Consider the following 17,602-nt stretch of genomic DNA (forward strand, 5'->3'; position numbering starts at 1 on the left):
CCCGGGGACGGTCCTCCCGCAGGGGGACGTGATCGGAACCGCCCCCCGCCCCCTTCCCTTCCTCAACGGCACGCGGCAGCGCTCAGTACGCGCCCGCCTCCGGTCCGCCCGCCGGCCCCCCCGGGGGCCCTACGGGTGTCGCCGCCACCTACCAGCATTTTGTTGATGAGCCTGGAGATTTCTAGGCTCAGTTTCATGACGTTGCCCACGGCGGAGAAATAAGCGGCCGTCGACCCGAAGACCCAGTCTACCGCCACGACGTTGGCGGGCCGGGCCCGCAGCACCGTTCTGATGAACTGGTCGATCCAGGAGGGCTTGTTTCCCAGCACTCTGTACGCGCGCAGAACGGGAAGGAAGGGGGAAACACCTTGGGACCCTCGTTCGTTCATTCCGTCGTATTTACTGAGCGCTTACCGGGTTCCGGGCCCTAAGGGCTTGGGAGAAGACGGCAGAACAGTGAACAGACATTCCCCGGCACCCAGCAGCGGGGGGTCCGGGAGTCCCACCCCCGCCCCCCCGTCCACCTTCCCGTCCCTTCCGGACACACGTCCTTCCAGCCGGAAGAGGGATCTGCTCGCCATTCCCAACTCTGACCTTCCCTCTCCCAGCTCTGGCAGCGGTTTGCTTCGCCGGGTCCACGGCCCGGGCCGGGGGTGTCGACCGGTGGATCCTCTGCCCCGGGCTTCGGTCCCCCCCCCGGCCGATCCTCTCCTGACCCCTCCTCGCGGGACCCCGGCAGCCTTTCCACCCCTCGCCACCTCGCCTCAGGAAATCCCGGGGAGTTGGTGAGGGGATGTACGGAGAGCGGGATCGGACTCCCGGCATCCTCCCCGCCCCTGCCACCCGAGGACGCCCGCAAGGATGGGGGTTCGAGGGGAGAGCGGGCGGGGGGGGGGGGGCGTCCCCAGAAGCCCCCGTTGGGGCGATCCTTGCCTGAAGCCGTGGATGACGATCTTGGTGTCCGAGGAGGCATTGAAGTCGGAGTCCTCGAAGCTCCGGTCAGGCCTGATGGGCTGCCCGCAGCTGGGCCGGGCCGGGGTGAACAGCAGGAACTGGACGTTGAGGTGGATGCCGCGGAGGAGGCTGGCGTTCTGGAAGTCGGGGCAGTCCTGGGCTGTCTGTTCATCCCCTGGCAGGAGGCCAAAGGTCAGGTGGGTGGTTTCTGGGGGGCGGGGGGGATGAGGGAGGACCCCCTCTCCCCCCCGGCCAGCCCAGGGGTTCCCCAAGGAGGACGCCAGGCAAAGGGGAATCGATCGATCCATCGGCCTCCTCCCGTTCCCTTCTACGCCGCCCCGGCACTTGGCTTTACATCCTTCATCCACCCCTCCCTCAGCCCCACCGCCCTTTCGTCCACATCCGTAATATATTCACTTATTTACATTCACGTCCGTCTCCCCCTCGACTGTAAGCTTGTTGCGGGCAGGGAACGGGTCTGCCGACTGTCATACTGGACTCTCCTAATTGCTTCGTGATAACGCTATTCGTTCAGCGCTTGCTAGGTGCCGGGCACCGCTCTAAGCGCTCCGCATACGGGAAACGCTCGGCGAATGCCATCGATCGATGAAAAATACCGATCTCACTGGGACCCTGAGCCGGATGGTGCCGAGGGGGGTGACGGGGAAGGGGGAGAGAGCGGGGAAAGGGGAAGAGGAGGGTGGAGACGGAGTGGGGAGGGGGTTGGAGGAGGCAGGGGACAATACGGACAAAGACTGACCAGCGGACCGAGAGGTCGGACGTTCTCCGAAGAAATCGAGAGCCTCCTTGAGAAACGCGACCCTTCGAGTGACCTCCACGGTTCACCCGGTTCAACGGGGCCCCCGGAAGCTCGGAGGAATCGGGCGCCGGTGACCTCCCTGGACATCCACCCTCACGGTGGTCGGGGACGGACCACGCAACGCCCCTGACCGTCCCCCAGTGACCCGGCCCGGCCCATCCCGCCCCCGATTCTCCCCCCGGTGACCCGGCACGGACGGGCGTCCGCGGTGAGTCGTCTCTGGCCCCGGGGGGGCCGTTTCGTAGCGTCCCAGAGCTGGGCGGGACCTCCACGGGCCACTCGGCTCATCCCCCCGCCTCCGGGCCGGCGACGTTCCGGCTTGGCCGGACCCCCCGCTTTTGAGGGAGTCGGTCAGTCGTAGTGACTGAGCGCTTCCCGGGAAGAGGTCAACAGAACGGATTCCCCGCCCGCAGCGAGCTTACGGTTACAGCGGGAGAGAGCGGGCCGGATTCCTCCCCCCGGGCCCGAGGGGTGAGTCCTCCGCCTCCGTCCCCTCCTCTCCCCCCGTAGCCCGAAGCCCCTTCTCGTACCTGAGGCCCCGCGGAGGAGGAGAAGCAGGAGGGTCCAGCCGAGGCCAGGGGCCGGACGCCTCCCGGGGTCGCCGGCCATCTTGCCGCTGCGACCGGACGAGAGGGAGGCCGATGGGTCCCGGGATTTGCCAATCATTAACTCGCCGGGGGGGCGGGGGGGGTTCAGCGGGAGAAGCCAGGGCCGCCGGCCCGGCGTCCGGAGTCTGCTCCTCGGGCCGCGGGACCCACCCCCGGGGCCGGCCAAAGCAAACTTCCACGGGAAAGGGATCTTCCTCCCACTGGCTCCAACTCGCACCGCGGGAACGAGGTGGGGCCCGAAAGACGCCTTTCAGCTCGGGGCGTCGCCCCGGACCGTGGCCCCGGAGGGAGGGTCCGGGCGGACGGCGGGGCCTTCGTCTTCGGAGCCGGGCTCCGCGAGGGTGGAGACCTTCGCCGGGCCGGGGGCGCCCACCGCAGCCGCGTCACGGGCCGTCCAACTCTGAGCCTGCCTCCGGCGCTCCCCCGGGGGTCCCGCCCGCCCGGCGGACGGAAAGGCCTCGGCCTCCGGACCCGGTCCCCTTTCCCCACGGCTGCCCGAGGGATCGTAATTAGATATTCGTTAATAATTACGGTTTCCGTTAAGCGCCGACTACGTTCTAAGCGCCGAGGTAGACACGAGCTAAGCGGGTGGTCCCGCCTGGGGCTCACGGTCTTCATCCCCGTTTCACAGCCGAGGTCACCGAGGCACAGAGGAGTCAAGTGGCTTGCCTACGGTCACCCGGCTGCTGAGTGGCGGAGCCGGGATTAGAACCCACGTCCTCTGGCTCCCAACCCCGGGCCCTCGCCGCTAAGCCACGCTGCTTCTCGTTAAATGCTAACCACGTGCCGAGCGCTGTACCGAGCGCCGGGGTAGACCGCGAGCTCGCCGCGGGCAGGGAACGTGTCCGTTTATTCTTACGCCGTCATCTCCCGAGCGCTTAACGCGGTGCTTCGCACCCGGTAAGCGCTCCGCAGGTACGACCGAACGGGTAGAAGATCATCAGGCCCTCCTTGGGGCTCACGGTCCAAGGAGGGGGGAGGACAGGGATTGAATCCCCATTCCGCGGATGAGGGAACCGAGGCCCAGAGAAACGAAGCGACCGTCGGCTCGTCGAGGGCAGGGAAAGCGTCCGTTTATTTTACTGCCCTCTCCCAAGCGCCCGGCGCAGTGCTTTACGCACGGTGAGCACCCGATAAACACGACCGTACGGATGGACCGCGGTCACAGGGGAGACGGGTGGCAGAGCCAGGATCGGAACCCAGGGCCTTCCGACTCCCAGGCCCGTGCTCTCTCGGCTGGGCCGCGCTGCCTTCTCTCACCCGGACCGCGAAGCTGCACAGCGCATCTTCCTGACCTCCCCTGTCTGCTGCGTGACCCGGGGCCGGTCACTTCACTTCTCTGTGCCTCACTGACCTCCTCTGTCAAGTGGGGGTTAAAAGGGGGAGCCCCGTGTGGGACGACCTGAGTGCCCTGCATCCACCCCGGCGCTCAGAGCAGTGCTCGGCACGTAGCGACCGCTTAACGGATACCATCATCGTTATTATTATTACTATTTTATCGGAGCGATCCGCAGGCGCAGTCCACCCAAGGTCCAGGGGGCCCCGGGAGCAGAAATACACCCCCGACCAAGCCCCCCGCCAGCCACGCCGACCCGCCCTCGTTCCCTGCGGGTCGGCGGGCGGGGCAACGGTCTCCCTCCCTTCGCCCGGGGAGGACGGGTTCGGAGACCGGGCCTTTCATTCGATCGTATTTATTGAGCGCCCGCCGGGCGCCGAGAACGGCGCCCGGCAGAGGACGACGCGAGAACGGACGGATACGTTCCGGCCGGCGGGGGGCCGACGGCCCGGGGGGGGGGGGGGCTTTAGACCGGCCCGGTCGGCCCGGTGGAAGCGGAGTTGGGATCCAGACCCAGCGGGGGCGAGGGCGGAGCGACGAGGGAGGCGCGGGGCGGCGCGGCGGGGGGGCGTCCCCCTTCAGCGCAGGGCGAACAAGGCCCGGGCCGCGGCCTCCAGCCGGTCCCGGTACTCCAGCCGGGCGTAGTTGGAGGGGCTGACCCCCCGGAAGCCGTACAGGACCCCCCACCAGCAGGCCGCGATGGCGGCGGTGGAGTCGCTGTCGCCGCCGTGGAAGAAAGCCCGGTGGGCCAGCTCCGTCCAGGAGTCGCCGGCGCCCAGCAGGGCGTCGTAGGCGATCATGGGGGCGTCGTGGCCGCTGCCGCCCCCCCAGCCGGAGTAGCTGAGCGCCGTGTAGAACCGGTCCCTCTCCCGGACGCCGAACGGGCGAGGGAAGGACGGGGCGGCCGTGCCGTCGGTGAGGCCCCGCGCCTCCAGGTACTTCCTCCACTGCCCCTCGAAGTACGACCTGCGGCGGCGGGCGGAGGGGGACGCCTGGCACGGGGTCCGGCGGCCGGGGGGCCGGGTCGCGCCCCCTCCCACGCTCTGCCGGGCGGCCCCCCGTCGGCGCCCCGCCCTCGGCCGGGGCCCGGCGCCCACCCTCCTCCCACGGACACGCACCCCTTCACCCCGACACGCGGCCGCGCTCCTTCCCGCGCGGCCACCTACCGCCGCGCACCCATACACACCGGTCGCCCCATCATCCTCCCGTCAGCTCCCACGCGGACCCCTTCCCGCACCCCTCCGCGCCCTCTCAGGCTCCTCCGCGCGTCCGCGCCCCACCGGCCACGCGGACCCCTTCCCCGACCCCTCCACGCCATCCCTCGCTCCTCCATCGCACCCGCGGACTCCACGCCTCCACGGCGTCACGCCCATCCCCTCCCGCGCCTCCCCATCGCGCCCGCTCCCTCCCCGGGAGCGACGCGCCGTCTCCCCCGCTCCCCCCGTACTCCCTCCCGCCGTCACGCACACGCTCCCTCCCGCGCGCCTCCAGGCCGAGGCGCGGGCACCCGTCCCCCCCCCCGGCGTCCCGCCCGCCCGCCCGCCCCTCACCAGGCCTCCAGGTTCTCGGGGACGAAGCGGCCCGACCGGGCGACGTAGCGGCGGGCGGCGGGGAGGACCTCCAGGAGGCGGCTCCCCCAGGCCCGGGGGGGCTCCCCGCGCACGGCGCAGGCGGTGAACAGGGCGGAGACGAGCGCGCCCAGGTAGCCGGTGGGGTGGTGGTGGGTCATGCGGCCGCTCTCCACGCTGAGCTGCACGAGGAGGTCCAGCCGGTCGGCGCCCGGCCAGCGCAGGCCGATGGCCATGGCGCGCATGGCCGCCCCGCAGCCGCCCTCCCCCGGGCCGAACGGGATCCTCCAGCCGTCGGGCCGGTCCGGCTCCAGGCGGGCCGCGTTCCGGACGCACGTGGCGCCTGTAGGGCCGGGGGGAGGGGTGTCCGCCCGGGGCCTCCCGACCCTCCCCCGGAGGGTCCCGTCCGCCGAGCGCCTCCCGGGCGCCGAGCGCCGCGTCGAGCGCTTGGGAGAGGACGACAGGCCTCCCAAGCGCTCGGTCCAGCGCTCTGCACGCAGTAAGCGCTCGACGGATACTATTAAATCCGTCATCTCCCTCGCCGCCGACCCCCGCCGGGACCACCCTCCCTCCTCGCATCCGACGAGGCCTCCCCCGGCCTTCGAAGTCTAATCGGAGGCCCACCCCCTCCCGGAGGCCTTCCCCGACCGCGCCCTCCTCTCCTCATCTCCCGCTCCCTTCCGCGTCGCCCCGACTCGCTCCCTTTCTTCATCGCCCCCCTCCCGGCCCCGCACCGCTCAGGTCCGCATCCCTCATTTATTTACTTCTCTTACCGTCTGGGTTCCTCCTCTAGACGGTCAGCTCGTGGTGGGCGGCGAATGGGTCTGTTGGGGCCTCTCCCAAGCGCTTAGTACAGCGTCGGGCACGCGGCGAGCGTCCGATAGATTCGACTGGACGAATCCGTCGTTCACCTATCGACGTTAATGCCAGTCTCCCCCCCCGGCACCGTAAGCTCGTGAGCAGGGAGATGTGTCTGTCGATTCTTCTACCGTCCCCGTCGGAGTGGAGCGCTCCGCGGAGGGTTAGCGCTCGATAAATATGACTGCATGAAAGGTTGGACACGGTCCAAGTCCCACAGGGGACTCGCGGGCTTCATCCCCGTTTTACGGATGAGGTGACCGAGGCCCGTAGAAGCAGATGATAGTACTGATGGCATTTGTTCATCCGTCTGATAGTATTTATCGAGCGCTTACTACGTGCGGAGCACCGTCCTAAGCGCTCGGGATGGACGATTCGGCCACAGGGAGAGACAATCCCTGCCCACCGACGGGCTTACGGTCTAGCGCTCGCTCTGTGCCGGGCACCGTACTGAGCGCCGGGGCGATGCGCGCAAATCGGGTTGGACCCAGTCCCCCTCGCACACGGGGCTCACAGTCTCGGTCCCCATTTTACGGAAGAGGTAACCGAGGCACGGGGAAGTTAAGCGTCTTGCCCGAGGCCACGCGGCAGACAAGTGGCGGAGGCGGGATTAGAACCCACGACCCCCCGACTCCCAGGCCCGTGCTCTAGCCACTACGCCGAGCACTCCCGGGTTCACGGCGGCCTCTCTGCCTCCGGGCCTCGGCTCGGAAATCTTCCTCCTCGAGGTCGCGGGGGCTCGCCCCGTCTCCCGCCCCCGGGGGCTCCGCTGGAATTTTCCGGGGGGCCGGGAACCACCGGCCCGAAATACGGCCGCTTTCTCAGAAGGCCCGCTCACCTGGAAAGCCCCTCCTGGGCGGCCTCCCTCCCCGGGGCTCCTCACGGGCCTCGCCGGCACCCGAACGCCCCGTCCGGCCCGGGACGGAGAGGGAGAAAAGCCACCTCCACCCCCCCCAAAACACACCCGCCTCCATCTCCCCCATTACTGCCATCGTCCTCGTCCGTCCGTCTCCCCCGATTAGACCCGTAAACCCGTCGTCGGGCAGGGACCGTCTCTATCTGTCGCCGATCTGTCCATTCCAAGCGCTTAGTCCAGTGCTCTGCACGCAGTAAGCGCTCGATAAATACTACCGAATGAACGAATGAGCACCGAGGTCCCCTCAGCGCTCCGCACACGGGGAGTGCTCCGTAAATACGACGGACTGCCTGTCATTTACTCGTTTATAACTGTGGTATCTCTGAAGTGTTCATTTCTTCGTTCTGTTCACGGGGCGTCCATCCCCTTGATGCTACTTATCGCTATCGTTTTTGTCCGTCCGTCTCCCCCGGTTCGACGGCGAGCCCGTCACTGGGCGGGGCCGGTCTCAATCCGTTGCCGAATTGTCCATTCCCAGCGCTTAGTCCAGTGCTCTGCACGTAGGAAGCGCTCAATAAATACTATTGGATGAAGGAAAGTGCTTACTAGGGACCAGGTAACAATAATAATAATAATAATAATAATAACGTTGGTATCTGTTAGGCGCTCACTATGTGCCGAGCACCGTTCTAAGCTCCGGGGTAGACACGAGGGAATCGGGTCGTCCCACGTGGGGCTCACAGTCTTCATCCCCATTTAGACAGATGAGGGAACTGAGGCACCGAGAAGTTAAGTCACACAGCCGACAAGGGGCCGAGCCGGGATTCGAACCCCTGACCTCTGACTCCGAAGCCCCTGCTCTTTCCACTGAGCCCCGCTGCTTCTGTAGTGAGCGCCGGGGTGGATACGAGCAAATCGGGAGGCCCGTCCACCTCCGCGACAGGCTCCTCGCCGTCGGCTTCGAAGCCGTCCATCCCCTCGCCCCCTCCGACGTCCCCTCGCCGATCGTCTACTACAGCGCGGCCCGCACGCTCCGCTCCTCTGACGCCCGCCCGCTCCCCGGGCCTCCGTCTCTTCTCTCTCGTCGCCGACGTCCCGCCTCCGGCCCGGAAGGCCCTCTCCTCCTCAGACCCCACAGACAATTCCTCCGCGGGGATCGCGTCCACCAAGTGCTTAGCACAGTGCTTTGTACCCAGTAAGCGCTCAATAAATGTGAACGACCGATTATCAGTAGGGGGCCGGGACAGGCTCGGCGCCAACCCCAGCGCTCCGGTACGTGCGCGTGGGGGGGGAGAGCGGAACGCAGCGCCAGTAATAAGAAATAATCACGGTGCCCGTTAGGCGCTCACTAGGCGCCGAACTCCGTTCTAAGCGCTGCAGTCCCGGTCCCACATGGGGCTCACGCCCTTAATTCCCATTTTTCCGACGAGGCGACTGAGGCCCAAGAAGCGAAGTGACTCGCCCCAGGTCAGACCGCAGACACGGAATTAGAACCCCGGTCCTCCTGACTCTCGGGGAAAGAGCCCGGATTTGGGAGTCGGAGGTCACGGGTTCTAATCCCGGCTCGGCCACTTGTCGCACAAGTCGCTCGACTTCTCTGCGCCTCGGTTCCCTCATCTGGAAAACGGAGATTAAGACTGGGAGTCGCACGTGGGACAACCTGATCGCCTCGGATCCTCCCCGGCGCTTAGAATAGTGCTTTGCACGTAGTAAGCGCTTAACCAACGCCATCATTATTATTAGCCACCGGGCCACACGGTTTCAGAGCAGCAGCGGGGCTCAGTGGAAAGAGCCCGGGCTTGGGGGTCAGAGGCCATGGGTTCAAATCCAGGCTCTGCCTCTTGTCAGCTGGGTGACGGTGGGCGAGTCACTTGGCTTCTCCGGGCCTCATCTGGGGATGAAGACCGTGAGCCTCACGTGGGCCGGCCCGATGACCCTGGATCTCCCCCAGCGCTCAGAACGGTGCCCCGCACATAGTAAGCGCTTGACAAATACCCACGTCGTTTATTATTACCAAGTGACACAGGCGAGGTGACTTCGGAGAAGTCGGGGGGCGGGCGGGGGGTTACCTGGGGCCCGGTCGTCCATGTCACTCATGCACTCCTTGTAGTTCTTGGCCAGCAGAGAGAAGGTCCGGGTGACGTTGGGGTCCCTCCCCGCGGCTACGAGGGCCTCGGCCGTGGCCAGGTGCATGACGGTGTCGTCGCTGACCTTCCACCCGTCCACGTCGATGGCGTCCAGGCCGCCGAGCTGGGCCAGCTCCCGGTGGATGACCTCCCCGTCCCGCAGGAACTCCCAGCGCCCGTTGTTGAAGCCCAGGGCGTCCCCGGCCGCGCTCAGGACCATGGCGGCCAAGTAATTCTCCAGCAGCACCGGGCACATGGTGGAGGCCGGGGAGGTCGGCTTCGGAGAGAGCGACGGAAGGGGGGCCCGTCGGCCGGGGGTCGGGATTCGCCCTCGGACCCCGGGGCCCTGGCCACCCCACCCGCCCCCGCGGGGCTGGGGGGGGGGGGGGGGCGCGTCCTCGGGCACCGGACTTCGACTCGGGTCGCGGAAAACCATCACCCCTCCCACGGGCCCGGACCCTTATCGTTCTACTCTCCTCTGCCGGGCGCTCGGCACAGCGCTCCGTTCGCAGCGAGCGCTCCGTAAATCGAAACGAAGCGACCCCGGGGGCGTAGCGATAGTAACGATGATGGCGTTCGGTCATTCGATAGTATTCGTGGAGCGCTCACTATGTGCAGAGCACTGTACTAAGCACTTGGAATGGACAATTCGGCAGTTAAGCCCTTACTATGGGCGAAGCGCTGTTCTAAGCGCCGGGATAGATACAAGGGCGTCAGGTTGTCCCACTTGGAGCTCAGTCTTCATCCCCATTTGACAGACGAGGTCACCGAGGCCCAGAGAAGTGAAGCGACGTGCCCACGGTCACCCAGCTGACAAGTGGCGGGGCCGGGATTAGAACCCACGACCTCTGACTCCCGAGCCCGGGCTCTTTCCACCGAGCCACGCTGCTCTTGGGGAAGTGTTTTGTGCCCGGGAGGTGGGTGGGGAAAAGCAGAGCACCTGCTTGGCAGTCGGAGGTCGTGGGTTCCGATCCCGGCTCGGCCACTTGTCAGCTGTGGGACCTGGGCCGGTCACTTCACTTCTCTGGGCCTCAGTTCCCTCATCCGGAAGATGGGGCTGAAGACTGTGAGCCCCACGGGGGACACCCCGATAATAATAATAACGTTGGTATCCGTTAAGCGCTTACTATGTGCCGAGCACTGTTCTAAGCGCTGGGGGAGACACAGGGTCATCAGGTCGTCCCACGGGAGGCTCACCGTTAGCCTCCATTTTACAGATGAGGGAACTGAGGCACAGAGAAGTTAATAATAATAATGTTGGTATTTGTTGAGCGCTTACTAGGTGCCAAGCACCGTTCTAAGCGCTGGGGGAGATGCAAGGTAATGAGGTTGTCCCCTGGGGGGCTCACGGTCTTCATCCCCATTTGACAGATGAGGGAACTGAGGCCCAGAGAAGTGAAGTGGCTTGCCCAGAGTCACCCAACTGATTGGTATCTACCTCAGTGCTTAGATCGGTGCTTGGCACATAGTAAGCGCTTAACCAGTGCCGTCATTACTATTATTATTCACAGGGAAGTAGCGTGGCTCAGTGGCCAGAGCCCGAGCTTGGGGGGTCAGAGGTCGTGAGTTCTAATCCCACCTCCGCCACCTGTCAGAGGTCATGAGTTCGACTCCCGGCTCTGCCACTTGTCGGCTGGGTGACTGTGGGCAAGTCACGCCACTTCTCTGTGCCTCAGTGACCTCATCTGTCAAATGGGGATTAACTGCGAGCCTCACGTGGGACGACCTGATTCCCCTGTCTCTCCCCCGGCGCTTAGAACAGTGCTCTGCACATAGGAAGCGCTTAACAAATACCAACATTATTAACTGTGGGTCTTTGGGCAAGTCCCTTCTCTGGGCCTCAGTGGCCTCATCTGGAAAATGGGGTTGAAGACTGTGGGACCGCCTGATGACCCTGCATCTCCCCCAGCGCTTAGAACAGTGCTTTGCACATAGTAAGCGCTTAACAAACTCAAGCATTATTATTATTAGCTCCCAAATCCCTGGGCCCGTGGCCCCCCCCACGAGGGCCAGAGTGTGGCCAAGAGTCAGGCCAAGGGCCCAGCCCCAGAGCACTGTGGGACTTGTAGTCCACGCAGCGCCGCCCACAGGCCTCCCCGCGCCGCTCGGACTCCATTTCCCAGAAGCCCCCTTTCCCCGCCCCCGAGGCGCCCCAACGGCCCGCGCAGGCGCACAGCGCCGCCCGTGCCGCGCGCCCCCTCCCGCGCAGGCGCACATCGGCCCCCGGGGAGCGGGGTGGCGGCCGCGGCCAGCCTCGCGCAGGCGCACCGCGCCGCCCACGCCGCGAGCGCCCCCTCCCCCCCCGCGCAGGCGCCCCCCCGCCCGCCGACCCCTCCCCCGGGAAAGGGCGGGGCGGGCTGAGGGGAAGGGGGCGAGGGGGCGGGGAGAGGATGATGACGACGGAGTGTGTTGGGCGCCGACTCTGCGCCAGGCGTTGTTCTAAACGCTAAGGGAACGGGGGGGGGGGGGGGGGGCGTCTCTCTGTGCGCGGCGCTGGGGGGAGCGCCCCCGTCCGGGGGGAAACTTACCTGCAGCTCCGGATTGGGCCGGGCCGGCTCCGACTGAGGGGGCGGGGCCATAGGGGGCGGGGCTAAGGGAGCGGAGGGGACCAATAGGGGCGGGGAACCGGGTGATGGACGGGGCCAGTCGGGGGCGGGGCCTGCTGGGAAATGGGCGGGGCTGAGTGGGAAGGGGCGGTGGGCGGGGCCCGGTGACGTCAGAGGCGGGGCCGTGATTGACAGGGCGGGCGCCTCCCCGTCGCAATAACACCCCTCAATAAAAAGCTAAAAATAGATGTCGGTATCCGTTAAGCGCTTACTCGGTGCCGAGCACCGTCCTAAGCGCTGGGGGAGATCCAGGGTCCTCAGGGTGTCCCACGTGAGGCTCCCAGGCTTCATCCCCATTTTCCAGATGAGGCCACTGAGGCCCAGAAAATAATCATAGTAATAATAATAATAATGATAATAATCATGTTGGTATGTGTTAAGCGCTCACTAGGTGCCGAGCACTGTCCTAAGCGCTGGGGGAGATAGAGGGTCCTCAGGTTGTCCCCCGTGAGGCTCCCAGGCTTCATCCCCATTTTCCAGATGAGGGAACTGAGGCCCAGAGAATAAAAATAATAATAACGTTGGTACGTGTTAAGCGCATACTAGGCGGCGAGCCCCCCGGGGGGCCACCCGATGACCTTAGATCGCCCTCGGCGCTCAGAACGGTGCTTGGCGCGTAGTAAGCACTTAACAGATACCATCATTAGCAGTAGAGAAGCAGCGTGGCCCAGTGGCAAGAACCCAGGCTTGGGAGTCAGAGGTCAGGGGTTCGAATCCCCCCTCTGCCCCCTGTCACCTGGGTGACCGTGGGCAAGTCACTTCACTCCTCCGGACCTCGGTTCCCTCCTCTGTCAAATGGGGACGAAGCCTGTGAGCCTCACGTGGGACCGTCTGGCGAACCTATACCCGCCCCCCCAGCGCTTAGTAATGTTGGTATCCGTTAAGCGCTCACCACGTGCCGAGCACCGTTCTGAGCGCTGGGGGAGACGCGGGGGAATCGGGCCGTCCCACGTGGGGCTCGCGGTCTTCATCCCCATTTTCCAGACGGGGGAACGGAGGCCCGGAGAAGCGGGCGGCGGAGCCGGGATTCGAACTCACGAGCCCTGACTCCGAAGCCCGTGCTCTTTCCACCGAGCCACGCCGTCCTTTCCCGGCGCTCACTACAGTGCCTGGCACATAGCGAGCGCTTAACCGATACCATGATTAGTATTATCCCTGATAAGTATTACCGTTCTGAAACCGCGATCCAGGAGGTTGGGTCCTCTGCAGACATTCGGGGGAGGGAGGGGGGGGCATCCGGCCACGTTGGCCTTCATTTGTGTTTTAAATCGCAAATGATGCTAATCGGGGCCTTTCCCCACCTGCCGCGGCGGGGGGCTAGATCCGGGGTGCATGTGGCTACCGGTCCTTGGCAGGAAATGCCCTTCCCCTCCCCGGCCCGCACCCCTCTCTTCAGCCTAAATACCGCACAGGAGGAATCATTCCAGCACGGCCTGCTCCAGAGGGCTCAGATCCGGGATTCGGAGGATCCGGGTTCTAATCCTCCCTGCTGTGTGACCCGGGGTAGGTCGCCTCGCTTTTCCGGGCCTCGGTGTCTCCTCGCCTGGGAAACGGACATCGAGACCGACTCTATTTATCGCCATCGTTCTCGTCCGTCCGTCTCCCCCGATCAGACCGTAAGCCCGTCAAACGGCAGGGACCGTCTCTGTTGCCGACTTGTTCGTCCCAAGCGCTTAGTACAGTGCTCTGCGCACATAGGAAGCGCTCAATAAATACTATTGACTGACTGACTGAATGAATGACCGGGAGCCCCACGTGGGACGGGGACCGCGGCCAACCCGAGTGGCTTGGGATGTAACAGTGGCGGGATCTGAGCGCTTACTACGTGCCGAGCGCCGTTCTGAGCGCTGGGGTAGACGCAGGGGAATCGGGTTGTCTCACGTGGGGCTCGCCGTCTTCATCCCCACTTTACAGATGAGGGAACCGGGGCACCGAGAAGGCAAGTGACTTGCCCGGAGTCACACAGCCGACGGTATTTGTTGCCCGCTTACTACGTGCCAAGCGCCGTTCTGAGCGCCGAGGTGGGACAGAGCCCGGTACGTAGGAGGTGCTTAATTTTTATTTTTTTTAACGGTTTCTGTTAAGCGCTTACTACGTGCCAGGCACCGTTCTAAGCACCGGGGTGGACACGGGCCGATCGTCACCGTCCCTGCCCCGCCATTCATTCATTCATTCATTCATTCAGTAGTATTTATTGAGCGCTTCCTAGGTGCAGAGCACTGTACTAAGCGCTTGGAATGGACAGTTCGGCACCAGATAGAGGCCATCCCCGCCCACCGACGGGCTTCCGGTCTGATCGGGGGAGACGGCCGGACAAAACACCACCCCCAAGGCCGGTCTACCCACTGGACCATCCTACTTTCCACCATCGTTATTATTATTTTTACTCTCGCCGAGGAAACTGGATTTCCCTCTCCCTTGTGGTAGGCCTCTTTGCATAAAATACTAATATCAACCGATCGGCGGTATTTATCGAGCGCTCGCCGTGCGCAGAGCACCGTACTAACAGCTTAGGGGAGTACGACAGAACGGACGGTAGACAAGATACCGGCCCACAAGGAGCTTACTTGGTTCATTCATCCGATCGTATTTACTGAGCGCTTACCGCACGCAGAGGACTGTACCGGGCGCTCGGGAAAGTACAGTGCGACAGTGGAGAGTGACATTCCCTGAGCGCAACGAGCTCGCAGTCTAGAGCGGGGGAGACTGACGTCGGTACAAATTAATAAAATCGGAGCCCGTCACGGGGCAGGGATGGTCTCTCTCTGTTGCCGAACTGTACACTCCAAGCGCTCCGTCCGGTGCTCTGCGCATAGTGGGCGCTCAATAAATACGATCGAATGGATGAAGAGAATTACAGCTCTCTATCTAAGTGCTTAGAGACCCAAGTGCACGGTGTTCGCAGAAGGCAGGGGTTTAGGCCGGGCAACGAGGACCTGGACAGGGAGAGCGTCTTGGAGGAGATATTATATTAGTAGGGCTCATTAATAAGTGATGATAATAATATGGAAAGCATCCGACACGATCCCCCTAAAATTGAGGCTGCTCTTTCTTCACCCTCTTCTTCTTTCCCCTCTTTGCCAGCGGGATCTCGAGAGATTTCCGGCCTCCTCTCAAAATTCAGTCGCATTTATGGAGCGCTTGCTGGGTGCAGAGCACTGTACCGAGCGCTTCATTCATTAGTATTTATCGAGCGCTTACTATGGGCAGAGCACCGGACTAAGCGCTTGGAATGGACAGATCGGTAACAGACAGAGACGATCCCTGCCCTTTGACGGGCGCACGGTCTGATCGGGGGAGACGGACGGACGAGCTTGGGAGACTACGTGGCTCAGCGGAAACAGCCAGGGCTTGCGAGTCAGAGGACGTGGGTACTAATCCCGCCTCCGCCCCTTGTCTGCCGTGTGACCTTGGGAAAGTCCCTTAACTCCTCCGGGCCTCGGTGACCTCATCTGGAAGATGGGGATTAAAAGCGTGAGCCCCACGGGGGACAACCTGATCACCCCGGACCTACCCCGGCGCTTACAACGGTGCTCGCCACACAGTAAGCGCCGAACGAGTACCGAACAAAAACAACATAACGGACACAGTCCCAGCTCATAACCGGCTCACGATGCAGAGATGGAGCCGGACGTGTATATATATATGTATATATATATATAAATAAATTACAGATATTTAGCTAAGTGTCGCGGGGCTGGGAAGGGAGAGGGATAAAGGGAGCGAGTCAGGGTGACGCAGAAGGGAGTGGGAGATGAGGAAACGGGGGGTTTAGTCGGGGGAGGCTTCTGGGAGGAGAAGGGCTTTCGGGAAGGCTTTGAACTGGGGAAGAGGAATTGTCGGGGGGCTATGAGGACGGGGGGTGGGGGGTCCGGGCCAGAGGCGGGACGCGGACGAGGGGTCGGAGCCGAGCTAGAGAAGCGGAGCGTGCGGGCCGGGCCGTAGCAGACGCTCGGCGAGGTGAGGCCGGAGGGGCCGAGGGGTCGGACGGCTTCGAGGCCGACGGTGAGGACTTTCCGTGGGACCCGGGGAACGGCCGGACGGAAACCGGGGGGGACGGGGGTCTCTCAGGGTCCCACGACTCCTGCCCGTCACTAAGGAGGCGGTCACTGGGTCCCCAGACTCAAGCGGAGCTTGGAAAGGCTGAGGGGGTGGGGTCGAGGGAGCCTTCTTGGGAGCCACGGCAGGAAGGAAGACCCAGGACCCACTGTCCCGAGGGGGCTTTACCGAGGGGCTTTCCGGGGAGTTCCCGGGGGGCGGGTCTCCCCCATCTTCCCGCCGCCGCTCCAGGGAGAGAGAGGCGAGGCCTCCACCAGGCCCCCGGGGGCCGGGGACCGGCGGCACGGCCTAGCGGATGGTAATAAGAATCTCGGCGTTTGTTAAGCGCTTACTACGTAGCTACTACGCAGCGCTTACTACGGGCTAAGCGCTGGGGGAGCTACCGGGTCATCAGGCCGTCCCCCGCGGGGCTCCGGGTCTTCATCCCCCTCTGACAGAGGAGGGAACTGAGGCCCAGAGAGGTGACGTGACCGGCCCAAAGTCACGGAGCTGACGTGGGAGGGAGCGGGGATTAGGACCCGTGACCTCCGACTCTTAGGGCGCAGGGACCTGGGTTCCAATCCCCGCGCCGACCCCCGTCTGCCGCGTGACCTTGGGCGAGGCACCTCCGTGTGCCTCGGTCACCTCATCTGTCAGAGGGGGATTAAGAATGGGAGCCGCTGTGTGCGACGGGGACTGTGTTCAACCTGATCATCTTGTTGCTCCTGCAGCGCTTAGTAATGTTGGTATTTGTTAAGCGCTTACTATGTGCAGAGCACTGTTCTAAGCGCTGGGGGAGGTACAGGGTAATCGGGTTGTCCCATGTGAGGCTCACCGTCTTAGTCCCCATTTTACAGATGAGGTCCCTGAGGCCCAGAGAAGTTAAGTGACTTGCCCACGGTCACCCGGCTGACAAGTGGCGGAGCTCGGGATTCGAACCCATGACACCTGACTCCCAAGCCCGGTCTCTTTCCACTGAGCCACGCTGCAAGATAATCGGGTTGAACACAGTGCCTTTCCCACATTCATTAACCGTATTTATTGAGCGCTGATCGTGTGCGAAGCACTGTCCCCTGTGGGAGCTCCTAGCCTTAATCCCCATTTTACAGATGAGATGACTGAGGCCCAAGGCCACCCAGGGGCCGAGAAGCCAGGTCCTCTGATTCCCAGGCTGTGCTCCAACCATCAGGCGACACTGCTTCCCCATTCCCTGCACCATCTGCGTTCTCACCCATTTCCTCCGTCTCCTGGGCTCTGGTCGTAAATCTTCCAAGAGGGTCACAGCTTCCTCAACGCTGCCCAGCCGTGTCTGGCGGACGCGGGCCTGGGTCTCCCAGGGCAGGAGGGCCAGGAACCGGTCCATCACCAATCGCTCCAGGATCTGCTCCTCCGTGAGCCGGTCAGCCCGCGACCACCCATGACAGAGTCGCAGCCGGCGCTCTACAATCTCACGGGGTTCAGAGGCCTCCTGGTCGGCAAAATTTTCGAAGGGCCGGTGACGGGCGTCCTCTTCTCTGGGGTCCTTCCACGGCAGCTGGGATTCTCCTCCCCAGAGGGAGTCATCTTCCTCCTTCACCCTCTGCATTTCCGTCCGGTCCTGAACTCTGAACATGGTATTCAGGTCTTCGGCCATAGAACTAGTCCCACTCCCTCTGCTGCCAGGATGGGAGGGATCAAGGCCCGGTTGTCCCTTCGGTCTCTGTAGATTTGCAGGTGGCTAGGATCGAAAAAGGCAGGGAGTCACCATCTGCGGATTTACCCCGGTCCCCCGACAGGTAAAGAAAGAGGCAGGTCTCCCACCCCTCTGTTTCCGGCGGGAGATCCTCCAAGGG

The 17,602-nt window shown here is 63.9% G+C and overlaps 1 protein-coding gene across 7 annotated transcripts in view; it reads right to left on the bottom strand.

Annotated features, from left to right (window-relative positions):
* Window positions 1-17,602, bottom strand: part of LOC103166923 (protein ADP-ribosylarginine hydrolase) — a 45,228-nt gene that overhangs the window by 10,346 nt on the left and 17,280 nt on the right. For 3 of the 7 annotated variants that reach the window (XM_039914311.1, XM_039914309.1, XM_039914310.1), the window contains exons 2-5: window positions 17,002-17,487; window positions 9,070-9,403; window positions 934-1,129; window positions 153-330 (exon numbers count right to left, since the gene is read on the bottom strand). In XM_039914311.1, the coding sequence (XP_039770245.1) occupies window positions 153-330; window positions 934-1,129; window positions 9,070-9,403; window positions 17,002-17,403 (1,110 nt within the window). In that variant the 5' untranslated portion in view covers window positions 17,404-17,487. Of the gene's footprint in view, window positions 1-152; window positions 331-933; window positions 1,130-2,304; window positions 2,413-3,837; window positions 4,685-5,268; window positions 5,630-9,069; window positions 9,404-11,654; window positions 11,703-17,001; window positions 17,488-17,602 lie in introns of those variants that run through there. The other 4 variants (XM_039914312.1, XM_029081402.2, XM_029081407.2 and 1 more) reach the window with 4 other exon arrangements.

The sequence above is a fragment of the Ornithorhynchus anatinus genome, chromosome 16 (genome assembly GCF_004115215.2).
Source record: "Ornithorhynchus anatinus isolate Pmale09 chromosome 16, mOrnAna1.pri.v4, whole genome shotgun sequence".
Lineage (NCBI taxonomy): Eukaryota > Metazoa > Chordata > Mammalia > Monotremata > Ornithorhynchidae > Ornithorhynchus > Ornithorhynchus anatinus.